The 22,854-nt window shown below is 51.9% G+C and overlaps 1 protein-coding gene across 1 annotated transcript in view; it reads left to right on the forward strand.

Moving 5' to 3' along the window:
• LOC147709437 (serine/threonine-protein kinase pdik1l-like) overlaps nucleotides 1-22,854 on the forward strand; it is a 91,643-nt gene that overhangs the window by 32,658 nt on the left and 36,131 nt on the right. Inside the window, exon 2 of the mRNA XM_086925480.1 lies at nucleotides 9,806-10,022. Within this exon, the coding sequence (XP_086781606.1) occupies nucleotides 9,806-10,022 (217 nt within the window). The remainder of the gene's footprint in view (nucleotides 1-9,805; nucleotides 10,023-22,854) is intronic.

Genomic DNA, 22,854 nt, shown 5'->3' on the forward strand with positions numbered 1-22,854 from the left:
CCCTGTAAATCGCGGCAGTATAAAGATGTTCCTGCTAAATTGCAGATCGTTCCCTAAGCATGCCACTGAAATTGCCCTACAGTTGGAGGAACTTAAACCTGATGCTCTCTTCTTGACGGAAACGTGGCTTAATAATGAGTCCGAGCCGGTCCTCGCTCAAAATCTCCCTCACGGCTACCTCCTACAATGAGAGAACCGTAAGGAAGGCAGAGCGGGGGGGGCTTAGTGATTGTTTTTAAAGACCACTTTAATTGCTGCATCTCTCCAGATCAGGTATGGACTGTGAGAGTTTCCTCTTCTCCTTTGACTTCTCCCCCACTATCACCTTCTCTGGGTTATTAATGTATCGCCCACCCGGACCCCTAGGTCAATTCCTCAATACCCTTCCAATAACCACTGCTATTTTAGCCTGCCCATCATCCAACTTCACAGTATTGGGGGAATCTTAATATCACCCAGACAACACCTCTGATCACATCAGTAATGAACTGACCATGAGCCTCTCTGCACTTCAGCTAAAGCAGTTAGTATTCAAACCCACCCACATTAAAGGCCACTTACTTCACGCCGTCTTTAGCAACTGCTCTGATCTTACATCAGGAGTGCCATCTCCGCTTCCCAGGTCTGACCACTTCCTGATTCCCTTGACCTGGGAAATCCCAGACTACACCCTTCCTTCCAATTCAACCTCACACCGGGAATACAACTGGTCCAAGCTTTCCAGAGAACCTTGGATCTCAGCCCTCCAAACCTCCAGACCTAACGTGACCCCAACCCTATCTTAGCCAACGAGAAATTTAATTGCTGAATCCAGAGCTCCTTAGATGACGTGCTCCCCATGAGGCACACACACAAAAAATGCAGAGCAAAGACGTCCCCTTGGTACTCCCTAAATTACGGGAGCTCAAACAACACTGCGAAAGGTTAAAGAGGAAATGGAGACAGGCCTATGCAGTCTCTAGCACATCCAAATATAGGGAGGCAATAAAAACCTATAATTGTGAAATTTAACTTGCTCAAGCTGCCTTCTACGAGGAAGAAAATCAAGGCAGCTTCTAACTCTCTCAAGGAAATCTTTCGGATTGCCAAAACCCTTTCAAAACTGCCCCAGAAGCAACCAACCTCCTGATGATGCTCTATCCTGGTGTAACAACCTGGTGAAGTTCTTCCACCAGAATGTACAAAATATATACTCCACCTTTACTCCTATCCAGTCCCAACCCTCAAACTGTACAGGACGCGGAACCCAAGCCACATTGAAGCTATTCCCCACCCTGGACCTCGCATTCTTAGACTCCATCATGCACTGCGTAAAGAAGTGCTCCCCCTTAGACCCAGCGCCCTGTGCCCTGTTAACAGTCATAGCAAACATCCTCCCAACCGTTCTCGACCTGCTGAATGCCTCCATCTCCGCTGGAGTGCTCCCCCGAGCATGGAAATGTGCCATGGTAAAGGCCATCTTAAAAAGACCAATCTTGACCAGAACAACCTGAGCAACTATCGCCCAATCTCCCTACTTCCTTGGCTGAGTAAAATTTTGGAAAATCACATCAACTCAGTGTTGGTAGAGTTTCTAGAAACCAACAACCTACTCCATCCTTCACAGACTGGCTTCTGTCCCCAACTCAACCAAAACTTTCCTCCTTGCTGTAACGGAGGAGACATGGAGACATGGAGGATCTTGGATCATGGTTCTGCGGCAATCATTCTTCTCGATCTCAGTGCCACATTTTACGATGTAAACCACGACACGCTGATTCTGAGACTTGGGGATCTGGGTGTGTCAGGCAATGCCATCACCTGGTTACAATCCTTCCTGGGTGAACTATCCTTCCAGGTCTTTGAAGGCGATGTTGTCTCCAAACGGATGCCCCTCAGCTGTGGTGTCCCTCAGGGTTCATCCCTTAGCCCCACACTATTCAATATTTACATGAGTCCCTTGGCAGAGATCGCCCGTCCATTTGGCATAAAAATCATCACCTACGCCGATGTCACTATGCTTCTTGTGGCATTAAACTACCCTGAAAAATCACCAAGTAATCTTGAAAGCTGTCTTTAGGAGGTGACCAAATGGATGGAACTCTCTTGCCTAAAGCTCAATGGGGACAAAACGGAGCTTATGCTTCTCGGGAACTTGCCCCTCTCTCAGCTCGCATCAACTTTGGCCGAAATGCCTTGGCCCCGCTCCAGTACCCAAAGATCAGATCAAAAGCCTTGGCATATGGCTGGACCGCTCTATCGGCTTTAATCACCAAGCGGCGACACTTTCGGCTGCCTGCTACTGCCTGCTGAGGATGCGACGTAAGATACTCCCCCCCCCCCCCCCGCTCCCATTTCAAGCAACAAAAAAAATCATTTTTTTTTGTTTTTAAATATATTTTTATTGCAGGAATTTGTTCAAGTTATATGCCAGTACCGGGACGTTTTAACAGCAGCAATGAAGGTTGCGAGATCTCATAAGTGAATATTCCAGTTACACAGCCATTCAGCCCACATCCCGGAGGCTGGGCGGCGCATGCAGTGGTCTCATACAGGATAACCTGTCAATCTCTCGGATACGGCCAGGATGAATGTGAGGCCTACATCTGCTTTTCTAAACAACCATAAAAACTTTTAACCCCACCCAACTAATCCCACCCCCCCAAAAGACCCAGAGCGGGAGAGTAATATGTTAATAACTGCAACCGTGGTAAAGATTACCTCTCTTTCCCTGTCTCTATTCACCACCCACCCCCCACCCCGCCATTGGTGTGCTGGTGCGTATATCAAGAGCTTGCGGTAGGAAGCCCATCTCCTCAGCAAGGAGAGGCATGGTGAAACAAAGTTATTGGTTTGGAAGTTGAACATCCTCATCCCTATCTGAGTCACTGGAAGTGTTGTAATCGCGCAGGGCCTGCACTAACGTCTCCCATTCCTGCGCCGCTTCTAACGCCTTCTCATTCTGTTGACGCCTCGCCAATTGATACCTCGGGGTGCTCTCCCCAGTAGCCCATTTCAGAAGTTCAGTGCGCCATTTCGCGCCCGTAGGACCAACTCGTGCTTTCCAATGCCTGGTTATCTCCCTCTTTGCTAATAAAAGCCCCAGGTCTATAAATTTGCTGGAAAGTTTGTTTTTGGGAGTGCGGGGGAACCAATGTAGGATCCCGACCGCAGCATCGAATACTAGGTCCCTTCCAGCACCTCCTTGAGTGTGTCCCCTATCATCGACCAATAGGAGAAGAGAGCCGGGCAAGACCACAACATGTGTAGGAGATTAGCTGCAGGCGCCCGACATCTGGGGCAAGCCGCCGAGTCCGAGGCAAAGTATTTCTGTATTTTCTCCGGGGTCAAATAGGCCCGATGCAGTATGTAAAAATGTACCAGTTGGAACCGGGCATGGCGAGTGCCCTTCCAGGCGCGGCGCAACAACTGGACCCATGTAGTCTCCGGTATGTCCTTCCCTATGTCAACCTCCCATCTGGTTCTGAGTACCTCCAGTGGGGGTAGCCCTTTAGTAATCAGCCTGGAATATAAGCATGTCACCACCTTGATCTTCCCTGACGACATCATTACATATTGGCACACCGCTGACGTCGGAGGTTCCTCTAGGCCGTTCCGCCAATACGCCTGAATCGCCCGCACCACCGCCGCGTGTAGGAGGAAATCACCACAGGGAATATCAAAGCGGTCCAAGAGCGCTTGGAACGGTAGCAGCACTCCGTCTTCATAGAGGTCGCCCATCAGTTGTAGCCCTGCCTCTTCCCAATACCCCAACCGAGACCAGTCAGCTCCATGGGGCAAGGCGGTGAGCATCCCCAATGGGATCTCCGGAGCATATGGGCGCTTCAGCTCCGCACGGTTGTGTATTCGGTTCCAGCACAATCTTATGGTGCGTTCCTCGTGTGTTAGGTCCCGCAGGTGCAACCGTTGTCGTAATGCAATGTAGGATATGTCATGCCTGGGCATACCATGCCCCCTCCCCTCCTCCGGGCCTCGAAATTCCCGCGCCACCTCCTGGGTGTAAGTCTACAGTTGGGCAGCTAGATAGTATTTCTCAAAATCCGGCACCGCTAGCCCCCCGTCCGATTTCGGTCTCATCAGGGTCTTGAGAGCCACCCTCCGGCGGCCCGATCCCCAGAGGAACTCCACCAACATGGAATTCAAGGTCCGGAAGGTGGTCGGAGGGATCCAAACCGGGAGCGTCCGAAAGTAGTACAACAACCGCGGGAGTGCCACCATCTTCAGCAGCGCAATGCGGCCAGCCACCGAAAGTGGCAGGGTGGCCCAAAAGCCCATAGTCCCCCTCAATGCTCGGATGCAGCGGGCAATGTTGCCATCCAGGATATCCGCCTGACCATGATACACGTACACTACTAGATATTTGAGGCAGCTGGGCTCCCATCTGATCTCTCTAATGATAGTAGGCTGGGGCTCTCCCCGCCGGACCGGGAACAGGCAGGTTTTCGCCCAGTTCACCTTTAGGCCCGAGAGCTCCCCAAAGAACGTGAGCGCTGCGTCGGCCCCAGTCAAGGCCTCTCCGGCATCCTCCAGAAATAATAGGTCATCGGCATAGAGGGAGATAAATTCCTGCCCTAACGATGTCCGCAACCCCTGGAAGTAGGCCCTAGTCTGAATTGCTAACGCCAACGGTTCCACCGCGAGTGCAAAGAGCAGGGGGGACAGAGAGCACCCCTGTCTAGTGCCCCGTTCCACTGGGTATTGTCGGGAGATTAAAGGGCCCGACCGCACCCTGGCAGCTGCTGAGACGTACAACACCGCCGTCCACCGTAGAAACCCCTCCCCAGGCCAAAATGCGCCAGGACCCTGTGAAGGTACGTCCACTCCAGGCTATCAAAAGCCTTTTCCAGGTCTATCGATAGAATCATGGGACAAGGGGCTTCAGTGTGGATCTCCCCTAATAGCCGAAGTAAGCGACGGATGTTCATTGTCGTGTTACGTTTGGGTATGAATCCCGCCTGATCAACATGGACCAGGGAGCTCATGTGGCCCAGCAGTCTCGAGGCTAGTATGCTACTCAGTATTTTGTAATCAACCGTAAGCATCGAAAGCGGTCGATAAGACTCCGGGTCGTTGCCCTCCTTGTCCGGCTTGAGAAGGGGAACCACCAAGGCCTCGCACATCGACCCGGGAAGGCACCCCAAGCGTTTCGCCTCTCTATATACCACCAGCAACCTAGGGGCCAGAATGTCCGCGTAGGTGGAGTAGAATTCCACCGGGAGGCCATCCAAGCCTGGAGTTTTATTTCTCGCCATCCTTTTTATGGCGCTAATGATTTCTCCCAGCTCTATTTCCCTCCCTAGCTCTTTCGCCTGTGCAGGCTCCAGAGTGGGGATCGGCAGTGACTGTAAATCTTCGTCCACCGGGGCAGTGTCCCGTGCCACCCTGCTACGGTATAATTCCTCATAGTAGTGTAAAAAACAATCAAGAATTTCGGGCTGGGTGCATACCTCGTCACCCGCCGCAGTGCGCATGGACATCGTGGGGGTGGTGTGTCTTATGGGATGGCCTGCCAGGGTAGGAGCGCTCCCGACCTGTCCCCCTCTACTAATGATCTCGTTAAGTAAGCCTTGTGGTCGAAACAACGGAGTCGTTCCACCTCCACGGCTACCGCTTCCCTTGCTGCCAGGGTCTGCCCCTGCAGTTCTGGTTTGCCGGGTCGAGCAAGCTCCATCTCTCGAAGTTTCCGATCAGCCTTATCCAGGTCATCCAGAATAACCCTGCGCATTCCCACCTTCTTTGTGATACAGTACCCCCGAATCACCACCTTAAATGCATCCCACTCCGTAGCTCTCGACCCAGCCGTACCCTCGTTTTCTACAAAGTACTCAGTGATTTTGCTCTCTAGTTCTGTCTTAAACACCAGGTCTTCCAAAATCTCGGGACCTAGCTTCCAAGTGGGCACACAGGGGGTGCCGGGGAACCACCGGAAGTCTGCCAATAGAGGATTGTGGTCGGAAATGGTCCTGGTCAGGTATTCAGTTCTCATTGCCGCGACCACAAGTTCCGCCGAACCTAGCAGCCCATCCAGTCGCACGTGTAGCTCGTGCATGCCGGAGAAGTGAGAATAATCTCGGGTACTCTGGTGTTGTGCTCGCCAAATGTCTGTCAGTCCCCATTGGGCCTGCCATTCCCGCCTGCCTTTGGCTACTCTACGAACTGGAGAATCCGGGAGGGAAGGGTGGGATCGGGCGAGATCGACGTCCAGCACCGAGTTAAAGTCGCCCCCCCCCCTCCCTAGTAAGATGGGTCCTGATATACAGTGGGCCAAGGAGCCCGACAACGCAGAGGGGAAAGAGAGCTGGTCCACGTTAGGCGCGTAAATGCAGCATATGTTCAAGGTTCTGCCCCCCAGACTGCCGGTAACTGCTACGAATCGCCCCTCTGGATCTATCACAGTTTTAGCTACCTGCAAGGGCACTCCAGCTCTCACCCAGATCAGCGCACCTCTCGCATAAGCTGAATATGACGTGTAGTACACTTGCCCTCTCCAACTACGCTGTAGCGCAAACCCCTCTGACTTAGTGAGATGCGTCTCTTGCAGCAGCGCTATTTGTACCCCCCTGCGCACTAGGTATGCATGGACCTTGTGTCGTCTGGACATGGTGTGCAGGCCCCGCACATTCCAAGTGATGCATTTTAAGTTAGATATATCAGCCATTGTCCCATAATGTCTTGTTCCGTTTCCCCTGATAGTGCTCAAGCATGATCAAGTTTTCAATGAAATCAACACCAATGGCAGTTGTCCCCCACAACATGAACAGAACTCCCCCCCCCAAGAACAGGTCCCAAATAGTACCATCCAGTTCCCATCCAAACCTTACCCTTCAAAATCCCTTCCCTCCCAACTAACCTGACGGTAGCCACCGCAGGCATGCCTTAAGGGCTGAGTGGGGGCTGAGCGTCAATAGGGGGGACCCCACGCCTCTGTGCTACCGAGACATAATCGAGCCCACCCTCGTTTTAGACCTGGGAAAAGGTGCAACCCCAATTCACTCCCTTCATCAATAACCGATTTCTCCCTCGACGGACCCCCCCGCACCCACCATCCCCACTCGCAACTGGAATCAGCTCACCCATGATCATTCCCGAGCATCCAGCAGGCCCTCCGCCGATTCCGGGGTTATCACAGGCAGAGTCACACTGTCAGTTTCTGAGTCCTCCGTGTCCGATAAAGGCCCACCACCACCTGTTTCCGAGTCCTCTACAGTCGGCCCACCTTGGGGGCCAGATATGTTGGAGACCAGTTCCAGCACCCCTCGCCTCTCCGTCGCCGTCTCCACTGTTGAGGGCCTGCCCGACCTGCCGCGGCGATTCCGGATCCTCTTCGATCTTCGTTGACGACCTGCTTCCGATGTAGATTGGAAAGATGACCCAAAGCCATCCTTGCCTGCCCGATACAGTTCAAGCCAGCTGCAGACATTATCCGGATTGTCAAAGAATTTGGTAGTGTCGTCCAGGATGATACGGAGTTTCGCCGGGAACAACAGAGAATATTGGATGCCCTCACTCCGCAATTCCCGCTTGACCGCCAGGAAGGAAGTGCGCTTCCGTTGTGTTTCATAAGTGTAGTCCGGGAACATGTTTACTTGGCTATTCTCCACCTGATATGGTCCGTTTTGCCGGGCGGCGTTTAGGAGATGGTCCCTGTCCCGAAAGTGTAGCAGTCGCGCCACCACCGGACGCGGGGAACGGCCCTGCTGCGGTGGCCTGGCCGGCACCCTGTGGGCTCGCTCCAAGGTGTAAAAGGGGAGAGCCCTTCAGGCGCCACCACAGTCCGGAGCCAATCCTCTAGGTAGGCCACCATGTCGCCCTTATCGATTTTCTCTGGGAGGCCCACCACGCGGATGTTGTTTCTCCTATTGCGCCCTTCCGCGTCCTCCGCCCGTCTCTCCAGGTCACCAATGCGGGTCAAGGCGTCTTTCATAGTGGCGGCCAAGGTCTTTTGCGCTGGTTCTAAGGCTCCAATCGAGCATTCCACGTCCTTAACCCTGTCTGAAAGCTTTCCGTGATCTGCTCGAAGAAGGCCCAGACTTGTCGCCACCTGAGCGATGTCTTGCTGGAGGGCTGATCGCGTGTCCGCAATTGCTTCTAGGATTCTATCGAATTGCTGTTGCAGTTGGGGACCCCCCTTCTTCTCCGGATCCATCTTGTCCTCTTTATCGGTGGCCTCCGTGTCCGAGGCCTGGGCACTACCTTTAGGGCCTCTTGGTTTCCCCATAGTCGCCGTGTCTGCCAGCTGGGGCCCAGGAGATGCCGAGCCGGGGAAGGGGAAGAGAGCCCCCCCCCCCGAGCCTCAGATAACGAGCTCGCTGCCAGCCGGGTCCGGGTGGGGCCGCACGGGGGGCCCAGGGGTTGCGACCGTCCAGCGGATGCCTCCTATCACTCCCGGAACCAACCAGCAGGAGGGGGAAGGTGAAGAGCAGTTGCCGTCGATGGGCAGCGTTCCCCTCCCGGTTAGCTAATTTCCCTAGACGGCGTTGGTTCCTGACAGTTCCTCTGGACCCGGCCGCCACCCGGGGGGCCGTCCGGGTTTGAAGTTGCTGCTCCCGGTGTCCCTTAAAGCCTTGGGAGGGGGCCCGCACGTTTCCGCGCTCAAGGGCTCCGGGTATGTCCTATTGCGGGTGCGGGCACCACCCACTGCCGCGTAACCCTTCTCTTAACTTCCTCCACCTCCCAGGGCCCTCGTGGTGAAGGCAGTGCGAGATCCGTCCTGGCGGGCGTCTCTACGCCGGTCTCGCAGCGTTCTCGGCCGATCTGGCCCACGGCCGCAGCTCCGCTTTCCCAGCGGGCGGAGTAGGGGGTTGGATTGGTCCGGAGTCGGCTGCCTCTTCGGGTCGCGATCCGACCCGGGACTACGGAGACGGAGCGGGCGCCATCTTGTGCTCCGCTCCGCTCTCCTCACGGACCCCCGTAACTCTAGCACCAGCTGTTCTTGGGGTCCGCCGATATCCGCTCCGGGTCGGGTGTGCCGGCCCCGCTGGCGCCCTCCGATTCAGGGAGGCTGGGGCGCCCGGAACCCTCCTTAATTAGGATAAAATCAGGCTCTGTCTCGGAGCCGAGCGTTTAGGCGACCGCCGCCATCGACGCTCAAGCCACGCCCCAAGCAATAAAAAAAATCATGGTACAAGGTTTTATCCTCTCCCGTCTGGTTTATGGGAACACCCTGTACCTAGGGCCCCCGCAATACACCATATGTAAGCTTCAAATAATTCAAAACTGTGCAGCCTCCATCGACGGTCCGCAGCCCCTGCGCTGAGGAGCCTCCACTGGTTACCGGTCAGGGAGAGAATCCGATTCAAAGCCATGTGCATTGCGCACAAGGCTTTTTGGAAGACCAGCTCTTTAATCAGCCAGCCCTTGATAACCCCCCACCAGCCCTACTGCCCAGAATAAAGAGAGCCAAATGCAGTGGACGTTTTTTCTCCTACAACTCCGCCAAGCTTTGGAATGCTCTCCCCCTTCGCATGCGGTCGGAGCCCAATCTCCTACCCTTCTGCAAACTTTTAAAAACCTTCCTTTTTAACAAATACCTCTAGCCTCTGATTCCTTTCTTCTGTCTGCATCAATCTACAGTGCTGGGATGCCTCAAGGTAGCTATCTCGCTATATAAATGTTTTTTTCATTTCAGTGACAAAATATGATGTATGATGACTTGAGTGCGTAAACCCATCGGTGACATAAAAAGCTTTCATTCATAAGCCAGACCTATTGACATTGTCAGTACTTCTTGATCATTGCGATAGCACAGCTAACTTTTATAGGTTAAGCTAGCTGAACTGATGTGACCTCTTATATTCTTCCTCAGGTGGCAGATTTCGGCCTGAGCAAAGTATGCCAAGGGATAATGAATGTCAATCGGCTCTGCTTCTCTTCTGCGTGTGGTTCAGATTTCTTTATGGCACCTGAAGTGTGGGTTGGACGCTACACTGCCAAAGCTGATATCTTCGCTCTAGGGATAATCTTCTGGGCCATGATTGAGAGAATTACCTTCAGGGATGCAGATTCACAGAAAGAGCTGCTTGGTAAGAGAATCAACAACAAAAAACGTAAACTTTCTCCTTTTACATTTAGGTTAACTACTTCTGTAAATTATGAGCTACATAAGCCTCAATTCCAAGTTTGGAGAAATGCCCTGTTCGGTTGGAGACTGTTACTTGTAAAAGGGAGGCACGTCTACTGCACCTATGACGTTTTCCCTACCCCTAAAAATTTTACTATCTAAAAAGCAGGTGAAATGTTCAATTGAGAAACTGCTGATACATGAATAATCACCATACAAATTTGGATGTAAAAACACAAAGGGTAGCAGTATTTCTTCACTTCTACGAGTAGCACTAAGAATACCCATAGTCCTCTTGACTGTGTTGCATTGGGACTCATAGGCTGTTGTCCCTTCTAATTCAGTAAAATCTATTGGTTCAACTTCTCAAGTGTATAGAACATTTATACTCTCTGTTAGATTATTTAAAGGTTCAGATACAATGCACTTACTATTGCAGGGAGAGTTTTAGATCTAAGCAGGTCTGTTCTATCTCTTGTGTCTAAATGTTGTCGGAATTTATCCACACTTTCTTGCCAAATGCTGATCTTTGTGTTTGTTGATTGAGTGAATTGATCTTGTGTGTTGTTGTTGTTCTTGATCATTTTAAGTAAATTGCGAACTACGAGAGAGTAAGCATGGACTAATAAATTTGAACAGAGTTGTATTAATATAGAAATTTGATTATTGGAAGTTTATATGCTCTTTTGTTTATTAGAAAGCAGTACCTCTTAAACTCCTTTTACTTTCATGCTGACTTGGCAAGCTCAAAAGCGTAATAAGAATATAATTTAGCTGTAGGCAGGGGTCTGTACATTTCTGATGACTGGGCAAGGGTTAAATGCCTGGAATGTAATCTAGTCCAAGCTGAGGTATTGCTACATGGCTTGCTATCTGCTGAGATCTTGCACTTTCTCATTTACCTACTTATTTCTTGTGGCAAATTTATCAGTGTCTTCTCTGGCAATGCCTTGCACATAAATATGCTTCATCACCAAGTTGTTGACCTTTGAGCTTAGGGAGCTTTTTTAGAAGTGTTTCCTAAGCAGCACACGTGTGCATGACCCTACCTCAGCATACCATAATAAACTCTAAAATGGATTACCCCAAATGGCATTTGCACTAGATCCATTCTTTACCTCTTGTGGCTTCTTGGTCTTCCCATGCCACAGGCGTCCTTTATTCTCCAAAGAAACTGGGTTTCTCTTTTGCTATATCTATGCTCCTCAACTCTGGTGTTGTGTTTCTGTGCAACAGACATGTCCCTAAGGTAATCCCCTGGTGCCCTGCTCGCCCATTTGCTGCCCCGCTCCCGCCTCCCAGCTGCTCCTCCCTCCCATTTCATCTTATATGGCGGCCGCTGCGCGATGGGAAGAGCGACCCTTGACCCTGTTTTCAGGTAGGCCGCTCCCCACACTGCACAGCGCCATCTGTGTCTGTGTCCTCTAGCCTGCTGCTGCTGCTGCTGCCGCTGCTGGCGCTGTAGGAAGTTCGAGGTCTGCCTCCACCCACAGGCTACCACCTGTGCCTCATCCCTGGTGGCCAGTGGTAGGCCGTAAGTTTGTTCTGACCCTTTTTCTTCTGTCAGCCTTATTGTAATTGTGCCTTTGATCCTGTATTGTGTTAGTCGTTTTTTGCCTTTATTTCTGTTTTTGCACTGTTATTTTGTTTTGTTCCCCTTTTGCCTTCTGTATCCCGCTCTACCGCCTTCCCGCCTCTGCGTCCCCGCCCCCCTGCTCGCCCATTCGCCGCCCCGCCCGCCAGCTGCTTCTCCCTCCCACAAGCCCGCCTGCGCCCATCCGCGCCGGGACCGCGCCCATCCCCAGAACCCCTGGTCCCCACAAACGCCACAACGCCCGTCTCTGCTACGATGCCAGCACCCTCTACGCACTCCACAATGGAGGATCACACACCTGCTTCCTGGCCGCCCCGAAGCGAACCCAAGGACCCTTCTCCTGCTGGAGCTGCAGCTTCACCAGCCTCTGAGCCACCAAACTACCCACCAAGAAAAGACGCAACCACTTCAGATGCATTCTACTCCACACCCGCTCCGCCAAGAAACACTCCATCGAACTCTGGGACCTACTCGACTCCACCTCCCCAGACGTCGCCTACCCGACGGAGACCTGTTTGAACACCGCCTCTGCACCCGACATCGCCATAGCCATCCCTGACGGCTACAAGATCACCCGCAGTGACCGCACCAAAAGATCAGGAGGAGGAATCGCCATCGTCCACAGGAACACCATCAAAGTCTTGACCAGCACCGACGACACCCTCAGCGCCACCGAACACCTGCACTTCCAGATCCACACTGATCCCAACACCACCGACAGAGACTGACTGACTGAAATATTTATAAAGTTCTCGAATGCCGCGGCGTCTTGGCGCTATGGTACAGAAAAAGCGGTGAGAGCAGGTTTAGGGCAGGGAGAAAAGCCAGGTTTTCAATGCCTTTCTAAAGCACATTTTAGATTTTTGCGAGCGCAACGCGGGGGGCAACGAGTTCCATGATCTGGAGGCTTGGTAAGAAAAAGATTTTCCACCCCATCGGGGTCTCCTTATTTTGCGCTGGCGGTGGAGCCACTCGCGCTGCACCTCCGATCGGGAGCCCATTATAATGGCTTGTGGACCCCTTCGGGCCCACACTACATTTCGCTGTATGCCGATGACCTGCTGCTCTTCCTTGAGGACCCGGTGGCTGCCCTGCATGGAGCTGCGACGGCGCTCACGACGTTTGGGGAGGTCTCGGGCCTCCGGGTGAACTGGGCTAAGACCTGTCTTTTCCCGGTTCGCAAAGGCACCCCTAGCCCTGCTCTCAGTAGAGAGATTAGATGGGAACCTGACTGCTTTAAGTACCTGGGGGTGTACGTCTACCATGAACCGTCTGACCTCCTGGATGGGAACATCGCACGCGGCACTCTAGCACTACGGGGCAGTATGGACTTCTGGGCTACACTACCGCTCTCGGTGGCAGGGCGGATCGCTTTGCTCAAAATGGTGGCGCTTCCCCGGTTGCTATATTATTTCCGGGCGTTACCGATCTGGGTCCCACCGGCCACGTTTAGACTGTTACGATCAATGATAGTCGGATTCCTCTGGGGCTCGGGCCGCCGAAGGGTGGCCCTCAGGACCCTGATGAGGCCGAAAGCCGAGGGTGGGCTTGCGGTGCCGGACTTTGAAAAGTACTACTTAGCGGCGCAGCTCCAGACCCTCACCCAGGAGATCGCCCGGGAATTCCGGGGCCCAGAAGACAGGAGAGGTACGGGTATGGCCAGGCATGTTCTCTCCTTCATAGCGCTGCGACAACGTTTGGCCTTACAGGACTTGTCGCTAGAGGAGAAGACCATTCGGCTGTGTTGGAACCGAGCTCACGCCCGGGGCCACCTGCGTATACCGTATGCGCCCGAGATGCCTTTGGGGATGCTGACGGCCTTGCCCCATGGCGGTGATTGGTCACGGTTGGCTAACTGGGAGGACGCAGGCTTACAATTGGTAGGAGACCTCTACGAGGACGGGGCGCTCTTGCCCTTTCAGGAGATCATTGATCGTTTCGAGGTTCCTCGAGGCGACTTTCTATTGCACTCGGCCCTGGTCCGAGCGATCCAGGCACACTGGAAATGCGGGCAGGAGGAACCCCCTATATCTCCGGTGTGCCAATACGTCATGATGTCTGCGGGTACGGTGAAGGCGGTCACTTGCCTCTACGGTAGACTGATCAATGAGGGGCTGGCCCCCCTCACTACTCTGAGAACCCGTTGGGAGGAGGACATAGGCAAGGAGATCCCGGAGACGACCTGGTCCCAACTGGTGCGGCGAGCCTGGAAGGGCACGCGCCACGCCCGCTTTCAATTGGTCCACTACTACGTACTCCATAGGGCATATCTGACCCCGGCGAAAATCCAACGGTATTTTGCTACGGGCTCGGCGGACTGCCCCAGATGCCCGGCGCCGGAGGCAGACCTTCTCCACATGTTGTGGTCCTGCCCGGGATTGTCCTCCTACTGGATGGAAGTGGGGAAGACCCTGGAGGAGGTGACAGGGAGATCCTTATCGATTGATGCGGCAGTGGGACTCCTACACTGGTTTCCGCATACCCCCAAAAACAAAATTACCAGTAAATTCATCGATTTGGGGCTTCTCCTTGCTAAACGAGAGGTGACCAGGAACTGGAAGGCACGGGCTGGTCCGACGGGGGGCCGGTGGCACAGCAAACTCTTGAAGTGGGCAGCGGGGGAAAGTACACTGAGATACCAGCTAGCCAGGAGACAGCATAACGAGAAGGCACAGGAGGCAGCGCTAGAATGGGAGACATTAGTGCAGGCCCTCGGGGATTATTGCGCCCCCAGCGACTCCGAAAGTGAGGTAGCAGCTCGCCCCGAGTCCTGATAGACGATTGCACTTAACAGCTTTGTTACTTTCCTCATGGGTCCTCTCACAGATACTACTGCGGTTGTTACTGTGCACTGATGGCGGGGTTGGGTAGGGATTAATTTGGTTCATAGTGTTTTGAGGGAGGGGTTTTCTTTTGGGTTTTGTAGGCTTGTTTGGAAAAGCAGATGACGGACTATGGATCATCCGGACCAGCTTCGCCTTCCTGCTGAGCCCCCATTGAATTTCGCCGCCCGACCATAGAGTTGTGGGCTGAATGACTGTGTAAGGGTACATACTGCTGGAGGACGGAGGGTTGCATTTCATTTGATTGTGTTTGATCTATAATGCTGGTCGAATATGTAACGATTTACTGATTCCTGCAATAAAAATATATTTAAAAAAAAAAAAAAAAAATCGGGGTCTCCTTATTCTTGGCTGACATACTAAGTCCTGGTTGGCTGATCTCAAAGTGCGTGATGGTGTATATTCAGGAAGGAGTTTGGTGAGGTCGTCGGGTCCCTTGCCATACAAGGACTTGTGGACAAGGCAAAAGGCTATAAACTGAATTCTGCGCCTAATTGGAAGCCAGTGAAGTTCACGTATGACTTTAGAGGTTGGGTGACGCTTTGGTAGATTTACCCTGGCTGTGGCATTTTGAATTGCCTGGAGCTTGGTCAGTTGTTTTTCTCCCGTGCCCAAGTAGAGTGAATTGCAATAGTCCACTCGGGACATTACCAGGGCACCCATCACCGTCTTTTTTTAATGTTGGCGGGATGTATGGTAAAACTTTTCTAAGGACCTTGATGGTATAGAAGCAAGCGGAGGTCACCTGGTTGATTTGCGCCTTACATGAGAGGTCTTTATCTAACATGAAACCAAGATTCCTAACCTTATCTGCTGGACTAGGGCAGGAACCCGAACCAGGAGGCCACCAAAAGTCGCTCCAAACGGAAGGTTTCTAGCTGAACTCAATTATTTTGGTCTTATCTGTGTTTAACTTAAAAGAATTACGACTCATCCAGCTTTTTACACCAAGGAGGCAGTTCCTGAAACGCTCTGCTGTGGCTTCAATTGACTGGGATACCGACACTACAATTTGTGTGTAGTCGGCGTACGACACTAATTGTAGGCCATGAGATTGAATTAGGGCGGCTAAAGGAGTGACATACAGGTTAAACAACGTAGGCGATAGTGCCGAGCCCTGGGGAACCCCACCCGGGAGGGAGAATTCGTCAAATTGAAGACCTTCCCAGTGCACTTGTTGAATTCGGGAATCCAGAAAACATGTTAAAAGGGTCAGAGCAGTGCTACCAAAGCCTAAGGTTCTTAGTCTGTTTAACAGGACCGAATGGTTAACGGTGTCGAATGCCGCTGTTAGATCTAATAAAATCAGGGCCGTTCTACCACCCTCATCCATTGTCCTTCGTATGTTTTCCGTTACCATGATCAAGGCAGACTCTCTTGAGTGAAAGGGTCGAAATCCATGTTGTGAAGGATCTAGTAGCTTATTATGGTCTACATATCTCATTATTTCTTGATTCATGGCTTTCACCAGAATCTTGGCTAGTAGGGGCAGGCAGGATATAGTCTGGTAGTGCTTGGGTTCAGTAGGATCCAGCGTATCCTTCTTAAGGAATGGCCGGATACAGGCTCTCTTCCAGCTACTGGGGAATTCACCTAAGAGGATAACCTTGTTTAACAGGGGTGTCAGGACAGCTGTCGCAGTCTCTGCAATCATATGCAGCACATGAGGTGGACAGGGGTCTAGCGGGGATCCTGATTTCATCTGTGTGAGTAAGTCCACCACCTGCGTCTCCTCTAGTAGAGGGAAGCAGGAGTAGCTGGGAGCAGTCAGAGTGATAGTCTCACTGTAGTCAGTAAGTGAATCTGGTGCTAAGGTCATCATAGACTGCCTGGACCTTCTGTTGAAAGAAGGTAGCAATGCTTGTCACAAAGTTCTGGTTGGGACTGAAGACTGTATCACGGGGGCTTTTTGTCAGATGGGTGACTGTTTTAAATAATTCTCTGGCAGTGTTGGAGGCTGCTTGAATTCTATTTGTGAAATGGGCTGATTTAGCCTGAACTATTGCTGACTTATATTCATGTAAGACTTTGGTGTATTCTAATTTGTTTTGATGACTGTAGTCTGAACGCCACAACCGCTCCAGTCGCCGGCATTTCAGTTTTATAAGTTTCACCTCTGCAGAATACCATTGTGCAGTGGCGGACCGTCTTATGTTTTTTTTTTATTTCCACTGGGGCCAACTCATCGACTGCATGGCTAATCCAGTTATAGAATTTAATCGCTCCATTTTCAGTGTTACCAAGCTCAAATACAGGGGGATCCTTAGCAAGTATGTTAGCTAAAAGAGTGGGTTCGAGCTTCCAAGAGCGTATTTTTTCAGGGAGTGTAAGACCTCTTCGATGATTTACAAGGTTATTTAATAGCAAATTGAAGTAAATAGTATTATGGTCGGACCAAGGAACCGGTTGGCTCGAAATAACTTTAATATGATCGTTGTTTGTGAAAATAACGTCAAGGTTATGTCCTGCAGTGTGAGTGGGATTCAAGATTAATTGATTCATGCCAAAGCTAAGAAAAGTATCAATTAATGTAGTCTAATCAGAATTATTTGCTTCTAAATAGAAGTTAAAATCACCCAAAATAGTGTAGGTGGTAGAGTCAGAGGTAGTTTCTAGGTAAGTATGTAATGCTCTAATAAAAGGGGCTCTTAGACCGGGGGTGGGGGGGCGATACACAAGCAGGCCCAAGAATATCAAGCAGTTATTGTCTTTTATTTTAAAGCTCATGGCTTCGGCCTCCAGGTCCTGTTTGGGGAGAGCGAATACTTTTAGGTAGGATTTGTAGATTATCCCAATTCCACCATCCACTGCTCCTAATCTATTTACATATTCTACAGAGTAGCCTTCAGGAACTGCAACATTCCAGTCCGGGCCTGAGGCATCAGATGTCCACGTTTCTGTTAGGAAAATTAGGTCAGCAGCGTGGTCCATAATCAGTGCTTCAATTTCATGTTTGTTTAGAAATTGATCTCTTGTTCAGCAAAATACATTTCAAGATTCTTTTCCCACTGGCCGGGCGCTCTGACCCAAACTTATAGTTGTTATCAGTCCGCTGATGATTATTTAAAGTAAGACACTCAGTCGTGGCCAGGTGCGGGTTAAGCAGTTTGTGTGATAAAGAGGGAAAATTAGTAAGCGTCTGAAAACCACAGGAGACGCAGCTAAAGGTAGTGGAGATATCTACAAGGTTTGCTCTTTCCAAATGTTTACAGGGATATTGGTCCATCCTGAGCAGCTCAGCTCTTGAGTAGTGTATTTTTTGAAAATGGGCATAGTTTCCCGCTCTAAGCGCGGGTCTGGCACGGACAAGCGCAGACGGGCTTGCCTTAGGCACGCCTTCGGCACGCTCCCGGGCACCCGCTGCGCCCGTCCGCTGCGCTCCCTAGATGAAGTAGCCATTTTATACCCCCAAGGGCATGAGGGGCCGAGCACTAGACCGCTCGCCTGCTCCTCGCCCAAGGTGGCAGCGTCTGAGGCAGTAACCCGGCAGCACCTAATCGGCTGCAGTGTGGCTGACTATAGAGCAAAGAGCTCAAGAAGGGCACACAGCGCTCATACAATCGAGCACAAAATAGTGGTACCGAAAATGAAAACGGTGAGGAATTTGAATTTGAATTTAAAAACATTTGTAGAGCGCGCTTTTACCTAGCGGTTTCTTGGCGCTAAGGACTTATTGAATCCAAATAACAGCTGTGGAAGAACTAGGCTGGCAATGCTTGCATGAAGAGGTAGCTTTTTAAGGCCTTACGGAAGTCAGAATAAAGTGGGATAGATCGGACATTGGGAGGGAGGGAGTTCCAAAAAGTAGGGCCAAGGACCGCAAACTTCACCCCCCCATCCTCCTCTTCCTGAAGCGAGGGACGGAGAGAAGGAACTGGGAAGAGGAGCGGAGCTCTCTAGCAGGTGTGTAGCTGGAGATTGCCGAATTTAAGAAGACTGGGGCAGTTCCAGCTCGGGCCTGGAACGCAGTGCAGCCCTGTTTGAAAAGAGCCCTCTCCCTAATGGGCAACCAGTGCAAGTTCTTTAGTACAGAGGTGGCATGGTGTAATTTAGGGAGGCCATAAATAAGGCATGCCGCCTGGTTCTGTACCAGCTGTAGGCGACGAAGAGCATAAGCTGGGACGCCGTTGTACAGGATGTTTCCGTAGTCCAGCCGTGATAAGACCATTGCCATCACAATGAGTTTAAGAGCGGGAAGAGAGAAGAATCTAGAGATTTTCCTGATAGTGCGAAGAGTGAAAAAGCAAGAGGACACCACCATACTGATCTGAGTGTGCAAAGTTAGATTCTGATTTAACGTGATCCCAAGTGTTTTAACAGAATAAGGTGAAGGGGAGGAAGCAAGTGAAGGGGGCCATAACGTAGAAGTCCAGGGACTGGATGCACCACCTGTCAAAACCAACTCGGTTTTGTCTGGATTGAGTTTAAGGTGGTTGAAGTTCATCCAGTCCCTGATGAAAATCATGATTGATTGGAAATTAGAGATAGATTCAGGAGGGTGTGAAAGGTTAAATATCAGCTGGAGGTCATCCGCATAGTTAAAGACGGTGACCTCCAGTTGTTGTAGAGCAACGAAAAGAGGGAAAATGTAGAGATTAAATTAGAGAGGAGAGAGGGAAGAACCTTGGGGAACACCACACTGCACCTTATGTGGGGGAGAAGAAAACCCTTCAAGATGGACGGCCTGGGTACGGTCCCTCAGGAAGCAGGTGAGCCAAGCCAGGGGAGGCCCCCTGATGCCCGCCGCCTTGACATGGGTGAGAAGGATGGAGTGGTCAACCGTGTCAAAGGCAGCGGACAAATCCAGGAGGACCAAGGCCTGAGGATGGCCCCCGTCCATTCCCTCCCTGAGGCTGTCCAGGACCGAAACCACGACCTTCTCGGTAGAATGGCGAGGGCGGAATCCAGCCTGACAGGATGCCAGGTAGCCGCTGTCCTCCACAAATGAGCTGAGGACAGCAGCGACGTGGCACTCCAAAGTTTTTCCCAGGTAAGGGAGGAGGGAGATGGGACGGTAATTGGTCAAGGATGCAGGGTCAGCTCCGGGTTTTTTCAGAAGGGGAATGATTCTGGCTGTTTTGTGAGACTTTGGGACTATACTGATCTCCAGAGAATCGTTCAGAAAAGTCAAGGGAGGAGAAGGGCAAGCCCGAAAGATTTCTCTCAAGATGGGCGCTGGACAAACATCTGAAGGGGAGCCATATTTGACTTTCACCGCTAGAGAAGATAGAGAGACTCCAGTCAGCTGAGGGATGTGGTCTAGATAGAACCTATTGGGAGGAGGTTCAGGGGCCGGAGGGATTGGGGAGGTGGGGCTATGTTGGCTTTAATGACTGCGATTTTCTCCACAAAGTAGTTGTTTAGGGAGTCACAGAGGGCTCGAGAGGGGGAAGGTTTAAGGGAGGTTCTGTCTGACAGGGCCAGCTCATGTACGGTGGAGAAAATTTCTCTGGACTAGTTTCCTGATGAAAGTATTTTGTCGGAAAAGTAGTCGGTCTTGGCTGAGAGAATTGCCTTTTTGTATGCATTGAGCAGGAGTGAATAGTGAGCTTTTAAAATTGGGCAGTAAGAGCGCCTCCATGCGCGTCCGCCTGGCGGGCAGCTAGCTTCTTTCCCTTGAGTTCATCAGTGAACCATTTGTTCACATTGTGGGCGCGTTTCACAGTAACGCGTTTCAGGGGAGCTACCTGATTACAGGACCTGGAAAGCCAGTCGTTAATAGTGGTGACCTGAGATGACTGGGAGAGTTCCTCCAAGGCCGGGTAAGAATTCTGAAGAGTGAGACAGAGGGCAGGAATATCGGCCTTGTTCCAGTTGCGGGCCCAGATGTTCCTGGGAAGGGCTGGGCGTTTGGGTCGGTGAAGGTCTAAGGTAAACGAGATCAAGAAGTGATCGGACCACAAACAAGGTGTAATGATGGGGGGGGAAACCGGAATATTCAAGGACCTGATTTGATCAAGAGCGTGGCCCTTTGAATGAGTGGGGGCGGATAGGTGAGAGATAAAATTTAGACTAAGGAGGGAGTCTGTAAAATTCCTAGATGCTGCATCTTCTGCGGGATCAGAGGCCAAAAGTTAAAGTCTCCAAGGACCAAAACAGAGGAGTTGTTAACTGTTAACGTGGCCAGTAGCTCCTCAAACTCAGTTAGAAAGTGAGGGGCGGGGCCAGGAGGACGGTAAACAAGGACGCAGGTAATGGGGGTTTGAAAAGACACTGAGCGCATCACCAAGTACTCAGTTCCCTTGATAACCGGACAGGAGAGGATTTGAAAATGAAAGTCCGACCGAACGATCAAAGCAACTCCTCCACCTGCTCTGCCCGGTGGTCGGTCGGCCCGTAAGGCATAGTAAGTGGAGGGAAGTGATGCCAGGATGTTAGGAAGGCAATCGGGACAGAACCAGGTTTCCGTTAAAAATAACAGATCCGGTTTGTGGCAATCCAGAAAGTCGAAGAGTTCTAGTTGATGTTTCACGGCAGATCTAGTGTTTAAGAGATAAGCCGAAATAGCGACTCCTGGACTTAAGGGCTGGTCAGGTTCTGATAAGGGATGGGGCAAGGGTAGGGTGGGAGGGCAGGTGGGGGCGGAGAGGGGGACAGACTGGGGCCGGGTGAGGCCGAGGTTGAAGATGGTGGACACTGCGGCAGCACTAAGAGAACCATAGTTTTGGTAAGCGTGGAGTTCGTCAGAGGAATAGGATAAAAATTGGGCATAGTAAGGTGCCCCTTACCCCGGCTGGCCGCAGACGGGCGCAGACGGGCTTGCCTTTGGCGCGCCGCCGGCGTGCCCGCTGTGCGCGTCCGCTGCGCATGGGGTGTCGCTTATGAGGCCTGGGAGCGTAGAAACTAGAGCGCTGCCCTAGGAACTGGTCTGCCACTCCAAGATGGCGGCTGCAACCCCGTCAGCCCTCCGGATCAAGCGGCACTCAGCCGTGCCGGACCGGGGCTAGGGGAGCGGTGATGGTGGTTAGGAAGCAGCAGCCAGGTAAGAGAATACCAAAAAGTAAGTTTTTAAAATTCGGCAAAAGTAAAATAATCAGCGAGCCCACGAGCACAGCAGCATCCGTGAACCAGCTGCCACCAGGTTCAATGCGTCCGCTGCGCGTGCGCATGGGGCGTCGCTTATGAGGCCTGGGAGCGTAGAAACTAGAGCGCTGCCCTAGGAACTGGTCTGCCCCTCCAAGATAGCGGCCGCAACCCCTTCAGCCCTCCGGATCAATCGTCACTCAGCAGGACCGGGGCTAGGGGAGCGGTGATGGTGGTTAGGAAGCAGCAGCCAGGTAAGAGAATACCAAAAAGTAACCGTTTTTAAAATTCGGCAAAAGTAAAATAATCAGCGAGCCCACGAGCACCGCAGCATCCGCGAATTAGCTGCCACCAGGTTCAATGCGTCCTACCTAATCTACAGTCGTCCCCCCCCCCCCCCCCCCCCCCCCCCCCCCCGTCCCCTCGGTCGACAGCCACAGTTCAGTGCCGTCATCGACGACTTCGTCAGTACGCACGCCCTCGCCTCCACAGACTACATCCTCCTCGGGGACCTTAACTTCTACCTCAAACAACGGCACCAACTCCACCACCTTGATTGACAACCTTGCCAACCTCCGACTCAGACAGCCCGTCACAACACCCATCCACTCAGCCGGCCACAAGCTTGACACCATCTTACCCGCAAGCTCCCACATCTCCTTCAGCCACACCACTGAACTCCACTCGACCCACCATCGCTGCATCCACTTCACCTTCCGGAAACCCACAATGCACCTCCGCACTTAAAAGATCCCTCGCCGATGCTGGAGCAAAGTCACCGAAGACCAGCTAAACGCCACCCTCGCCCGAAGTCGACCGCCGCCCGCAACCTTAGACAGTGGATCGACGACTGCGCCAACACCGTCGCCCAGCTCAAGAAACCCTTCAACAGACACACTAACAAGAAAGCCAGTTGGTTCACCACGGACCTCCAGGCATCCAAGTGAACCTGCTGAAAACTAGAGAAGACATGGCACTGCAAACAGACACCGGACAGCTACGCAGCCCACAAGAACACCATCCGCAGACACCATCAGCTCATCAGAGCCCCCAAATCGGCATCCTTCAAAGACCGCCTAGACAACAACGCACACAACAGCAAAGAGCCCCTAAACATCGTGAAGGAGCTCTCAAACACCAACTACATCTCACCTTCGCAAGACTTGTGCAATGCCCTTGCCACCTTCTTCCATCGCAAGATCAGACATCCACGACAGCTTCAACACCCTGACCGCCCAACAGTCACCGAGACCTCCGACCTCACAGCCACCATCCTCACCAATCCCCTGCTCACCTGGACCAGCATAAACGACGACACCATCAAAATCATGAAG

This window comes from Lissotriton vulgaris, chromosome 6 (assembly GCF_964263255.1).
Source record: "Lissotriton vulgaris chromosome 6, aLisVul1.2, whole genome shotgun sequence".
Classification (NCBI taxonomy): Eukaryota; Metazoa; Chordata; class Amphibia; order Caudata; family Salamandridae; genus Lissotriton; species Lissotriton vulgaris.